We start from the raw sequence: 6,450 nt of genomic DNA on the forward strand, positions 1-6,450 counted from the left end.
AACCATTAAACATATTATATGTTGTTGATATGAACAATGTTCCTAGGGTAGCTTTCAGGTACAAGTGTTCAATGACAAACTCGTTTTAACAACACAATCTCAATTAAGATTTGAGAGAGATATATTGGTTTGTTTTTCTTATGGTTGTAAATGGGAATAATTATTTGGGGATGATGGAACAATACATAGATGAAAATTGGTCACTGATCTGGTACAACCACTTAGCCGAACTCCCCATGATACTTTGCTTTACTCTCTTCTATGTTCCTCATTGGATAAGTTGGTGTGAATTAAAGGTTTGGGTAAAATTATGTGTGGTTTGTGTGTTGTAGCCAATGCTTCCAAAATCAAAGATTCCATTCCTTATGTAGGGTGGTCAAATTTGTAGGACATTGGAGAGTACAAAGCACAAAGAATTTACTGCATTATGGAAGGAGATTACTAATTAAAAAATTGAGAGGGGGAAGGAAAATGAGTGTGGAAAATGGGAATGATTGTAAACATGATGCTTGACATCTTTGAGAAGGCCAATGCCATGGACAAAAAATTAAGTAGCAAGGACATGTTGGTTTCTATAATTAGCACTTCAATAAATAATTTGGGTAGGGAAACAATAGAGACATTAACAAATCTACTATGATAAAAGATAGTGTAGGAAGAGCTTGAATGGATGATTCATAAACACGGCCTAAATTCATGTGATCTTTCAAGTGTTGAGTACATATAATGGATAATGAAACTTTGAGATTGCATTTGTTGATTCAACTACTGCTTCTCTAAATAAATGGATACTTGCATTATGGTAGGATACATCATTCATGAGATTGATTCTTGTGGTAGTGGCATCCCAACTAATAGTCATTCTAGGATTATAGAGAAGAATTGCCAGTTGTTAGGGTCCCTCGCAAAAGATTGATACATGATCAAATCACCAAAAGTACATATAAATTAACATAAGAGTAGAGTATCAAAACATCAATAACTTTGAAGGAGATGACAAGCTAGTGGATGGACATGTATAGGGTTTAATGGAATTCATATGTGTGCACTTAATAGAAGGCATATAACAATACACATGGAAGGAGGAAAGAGATGAAACCCATTATCATTCTTCTAAAACATGAACATATCAAATGCATCTTGAATAAACATCTCATTCAAAACTATCATGGTAGTTTCTAATTTGAAGTGTAACTTGTGTTGTCCATGACATCTTGAAGCAAATGAATGGCCTTGATTAATGAATTGAGTAAAAGCTAAGCTACTTGCCGAGGTATGCCCTTCATTTATTGCAATCCACTATTTATAATTACACTTGAAAGCATTATAATATTGGTTATTGTAATGAAATTGCAATTTCTTACCTCTATGAGTTGTCATCTTAGATATGATTAGATACAAAATATATACAAGTTTTATCTAATAATAAAAATTAAAGAATCAAACAATTAGAGAATCCATACCATGATTAACATGTGATAGCATACAATCACTTTCTAACATGTGGTAGCATACAATCATATTCCAAAGATAACAAGCTTCAAAGAATCAATGACAAACAATTCCCATATCCTTAAAAATAGCTTTACATAAAATTGTGTAAATTCTTTATAAAAATATCATATTTTTGAACTCAAATAATAAAAACACAAATCAAAAATATATTCGAACTCTAATTATATAAATACCAACCACCAAAAATATATCCAAACAATGATTATACTAATACCTAATATTAGAATTATGTTAAATTTTTATTTTATATATATATCCAAATTTAAATAATATAAACACAAATCATATATATAAAACATACTGCAGATATAAAAAAAATTAATAATAAAAAAATATAAATATTAATAATATTTTTAAAAATTGAAATTTACTTCAACGATAATCTTTAAAACACTATTTTAAGTAGAACAAATTTTCAACAATTTGATTATGAGATTTGTACAACTATCATAATGTATTAACATTAAAAAGAAGATTTCAACAATGTGAAATTGTCATAACATTTATTTGAAATTGATGAGTACGGTTGCCTATGAAAAATTGTAAGAACCCCGCTTACCTACTCTGACCTTTTTTTCAAAATTTACGTCCATTGATGCCATTGCCAGTTGTTCCCCATGAAGAGAGTGGGACAAAAGATCCCGTCGCAGTCAAAGCATTTAGTATATGGGATACCTTTAAAAAGTCGGAAAATATTTAGGTCACTTAAAATTACGGTTAGCGATTTCTTTTTTTCTTCTTTGGTATGGTGTTGGTCTGATAATGATTTGCCTGCTTCTCTTCGGTTTCTGGTTATATGTAATTTTTCATTTGATTAATGAAAAATGTTCTCATTTGATTAAATGAAAAATGAAAGTTTTTTCGTGGAAAAAAAAGGTCTTGCGAACTTTAGTCAATAATGTTGGGAATGAAAAATGAAAGTTTTTTCGTGGAAAAAAAAGTCTTGCAAACTTTAGTCAATAATGTTGGGACAAAAATGATAATCAATAATGCTGGAAGAAGGGAAAACTAGTAGGAAACTTTATGCTTCCACCATTTAGATTACCAGATTACGGTATTAGTTCACTATTTATTGCCACTTGGTTTTCTCAAAGGAAATAAGAACCTCAAGTAATCAACTACAAATCAAAGCTCTTTTGTTTTCAACTGAGGTCTTGATACCAGAAAAGCTGCAGCTGATAGCTTCTCTGCTCTCCTGAATCGTTCATAGGCAAATATTGAAGCTGAGCGCACATTCTCAATCTCTGCCAAATATATTCGATCTTGCTTCTTTGTTAATCTGTATCCAATGGCACCCGTTAACTTTACATCCTTTGCATCCACCAACAGCTATGTGTATGAAGTGTTTCTAAATCACCGCGGTCCTGACGTCAAGAAAGGACTCGCTACCCATATCTACCATCGCCTTAAAGAACTTGGATTAGCAGTTTTTCTGGACCAGAAAGAATTGCAAGGAGGAGAGAAGTTGGATCCTCAAATCGAAGGGGCTATTCGAACAGCGTCCGTTCATGTAGCCATATTTTCACCAACTTATGCTCAATCAAGATGGTGTCTCCACGAGCTCGTATTGATGAGGGAACAGATGTTGAAGTCGGGGTCAACAATAATTCCGGTTTTCTACAAAGTCGAGCCCGTAGATCTTCGGTGGACGCGCGGTGGAGATCGAGTTTATGCTAGAGATTTGGGCGTGCTTGAAAGGAAGAGAGCATTCGATTGTCCGCAACCAAGGTACGACCCCAATACCATAGAAAAATGGAGGAATACTCTTTCTGCTGTGGCAGATATAATCGGTTTTAGTAAGACCCTCCCTGTTATTTGAGTTTTGTACTTTGCTGGCTTCATAAGTATATCACAGATTATTTATGTATATGTTTTTTGTTAGTCTGTTGACTGTGATTGTGAATATTATTCAGGGAAGAGTGGCAGCTCGTCCATGAGGTCGTCCAACAAGTTCCTAAAAAATGTCCGTAAACCACCTTTGGACGTCGCTAAATATCCTACTGGCCTCAATCAAAAAATAAAAGATGTGGACGGAACGTTTTCACTGCAGCAGCAAAGCGAGAAGGCTACAATTTTTGGAATTGTAGGGCTTGGCGGGGTAGGGAAAACTTCCCTGGCTAAACAATTCTTCAACCGAGAGAGAGATCAAATTACGATCGATCTTGCTTCTTATTTGATGTCAGATCCAAATCTCTGCCTTCCGTGCAGAGTAGCCTTCTTAAGGATCTGATTCAATCGAATGCACAAATAAACAACGTTGATGAAGGCATAGAGAGGCTCAAAACAGTTTCTCAACGGTGTCTTATCATTTTAGATGATATTGATCATATTGATCAAATGGATGCATTATGTGCACCAGTTAGAGTTACCATTCATGTAGGTAGCCTAATTTTAATTACATCTCGCAATAAGGATGTACTTACAAGCACAGCTTTTGGAGACTCGTCCATTTACACACTGAAAGGTCTCATGTTGAAATTATAATTTCAACTGCAGTGAACAGAACAGCAGCAACTACTTTATTCATTTGTCGTGATCCGGCACCCCACATTTTCTCCCGATCTTTTATGTCACCGCCATTACCATCTTTTCACTCTTTAATTATTTTTGAGTTCCTGAAGGATGAAGATCAGATACAGCACTACATCATTACTTCTCAACAACCATATTAATGAGCAGAACGGCTGAAAGAGAAAAGAACCAGCCTCGAGCCGACGTAGCATTTATCAGTCATAGATTTCATCACCACCGACTCAAGAAATACAGCAAAAGATCAAATCTGTTAATCATGAGCAGCAGAGACTTCATCAGCAAGTTAAAGCGGTGAAGACCCTTTCCCGCACTATAAATAGAAACAGAAACAGAAGTAGAAAACAGAGGAAATAGATTGAAAGTCCTTTTGTAACACACAGCAGTGTAGAACAAGAGAGTTTTTTTTTTGTATTGCACAGCAGTGCTGAAATTTTCTGAGATAGTTGTTTTGTGGAACTGAAGCGTTCCTGTTGTAATCCCTCTGTCAAGAGGAAGATGCTCTTTAGCATAATATTTTGTGAAGATCCCTCTACGTGAGGAAGACTTATTTTATCAGTTAGTTTATCGTTCATAAATAGAAGTTTCTTTTTGCCTGTTGCTGTTACACCGTAAGTCGAAAAATACTTGACGTCAAAAATCCCTGTTGTTGTTACACCGTAACTCAAAAAATACTTGACGTCAAAAGTTACGTTGCTGCAACACCACGAACAGCGTTGCTGCAACACAAGTTACAGCAACTAAAAAAAATTTGTGTTGCTGCAACACTGTTTCCAGAGAACGTATTTTTCTGTTTTTCTGAGTTAAAACAGAGTATTTTTTGTGTCAAAGACAGAGTATTATTTTGATCAGTTTTTGATCCTGAGGCAAAGTAGAGTATTATTTTATGCTCTGTTCTTCTGTTTTTGAATTATCAGAAAACAGAGTATTGCTCTCTGTTCATATTTTTGTTGTTTTAGAATTTATCAGAAAATTCTCAACAGTGGAAACAGAGGATTTTTCCACTGTATTTTGTTTGGAATAACCAGAAATTCCCGACATCTCAATGGAGAGCACTGCACTCGCAAGATCTCTTTTGCTGGCATGCCTTCGGTCAACTCTGTCCCGTTGTAGGATATGAGGAAGTGATTAAAGAGTTTTTGAATGTCTACAATGGTTTTCCACTATCGCTTAAAGTGATTGGGGCGTTTCTTCATGGAAAAGATGATTTGAACCTTTGGAATGTGCAATTGCGGAAAACCCCCGAATTACTTCCAGAAGATATACGAAGCACACTTAGAATTAGCTATGATGCTCTAGATAACAAAGAAAAAGAAATATTCTTAGATGTTACCTGTTTCTTTATAGGAGAAGATAGGGATACATCTATCAGAGTATGGGATGGATCCAACTAGGAAGGGTTGCAAGGTATTTGGAAGCTAGAAAACAGATGCCTAGTCGAGGTGGACGGTCTGAATCGTCTCAGAATGCATGACCACCTTCGAGACCTCAGCAGAGATATAGCTGAAAATCTAGAATATCCACGTCGTCTTTGTCATTTCACAGAGAATCTTCTTCATAATATATCTGGCCAACCATTTGTAAGTATCCTGAAGCTTTCGACCAACTTCGAAATAGCGTTGTGTGATCAAAATTCTCTGTCAAGTTTTGAAATCTTAAAACTTCCCAATATTGTCAATCTTGTTTCTAACCCCCATAGCGTTGTGTGATCAAAATTGTCTGTCAAGTTTTGAAATCTTAGAACTTCCCAATATTGTCAATCTTGTTTCTAACCGTTGGGGGTGAACAATTCAGGTGCGTGGAGTTATCATGGTTGAAGGAAATCACCCTGAAAAATCTTTTGCAAACCTTCTGAGCAGCTGCAACCTAATCGGGTAGCAGCTGCTTAGTGCTCAAAGTCATTCACCAAATCTCAAATGTCTTGAGAATAAAACAGGGCCTTCATTGTAATAGCCTAATAATCATAATTTTTGCCATTAGATTGAGGTATTTGAGGATTAGTCAAGCTATTTGAGGATTAGTCAAGCTTGTGCTTGATGTTGCCATTGTTGAGCGTAAAAACAAACTTTCTATTAGCTTGTAAATATGATAAAAACCAATGTGCGTTCAAAAACAATTTTTAATGTTAGTAAAAACTCTTGTTTTTATACTAACAGAGTGTAACCCGCTCCTATACCATGTTAGAAAAAAATTTAGGAATTTAATTTTCGTTTTCATGGAGGGGAGAGGCAGAGAGTTATTACTTTCGGGAAGCTACTTTCCTGAAACTAGGTTCGTGCAAGGCAAAGCCGATTTTATGGAGCTACCTTCGCACACCGCGAGGCTATTTCCCAGACTTGGATTTCAGGCACCGGGAAGCTATTTCAAAGACATATGAATAATATTTACTCATTGCAAAATTGAAGA

General features: G+C 35.4%; 1 protein-coding gene across 1 annotated transcript; it reads left to right on the plus strand.

Moving 5' to 3' along the window:
* The first annotated feature begins 2,803 nt into the window (after positions 1-2,803).
* On the plus strand, positions 2,804-3,999 carry LOC149214647 (TIR domain-containing protein-like). The gene is made up of 3 exons (XM_089389460.1): positions 2,804-3,311; positions 3,429-3,613; positions 3,724-3,999. The coding sequence occupies exons 1-3, from the start codon at positions 2,804-2,806 to the stop codon at positions 3,997-3,999; spliced, it is 969 nt and encodes a 322-aa protein (XP_089245586.1).
* Positions 4,000-6,450: the final 2,451 nt, after the last annotated feature.

Source organism: Pinus tabuliformis, chromosome 1_1 (assembly GCF_031772625.1).
Source record: "Pinus tabuliformis cultivar Carrire ecotype Pingquan chromosome 1_1, CPIR1, whole genome shotgun sequence".
NCBI classification, from domain to species: domain Eukaryota; kingdom Viridiplantae; phylum Streptophyta; class Pinopsida; order Pinales; family Pinaceae; genus Pinus; species Pinus tabuliformis.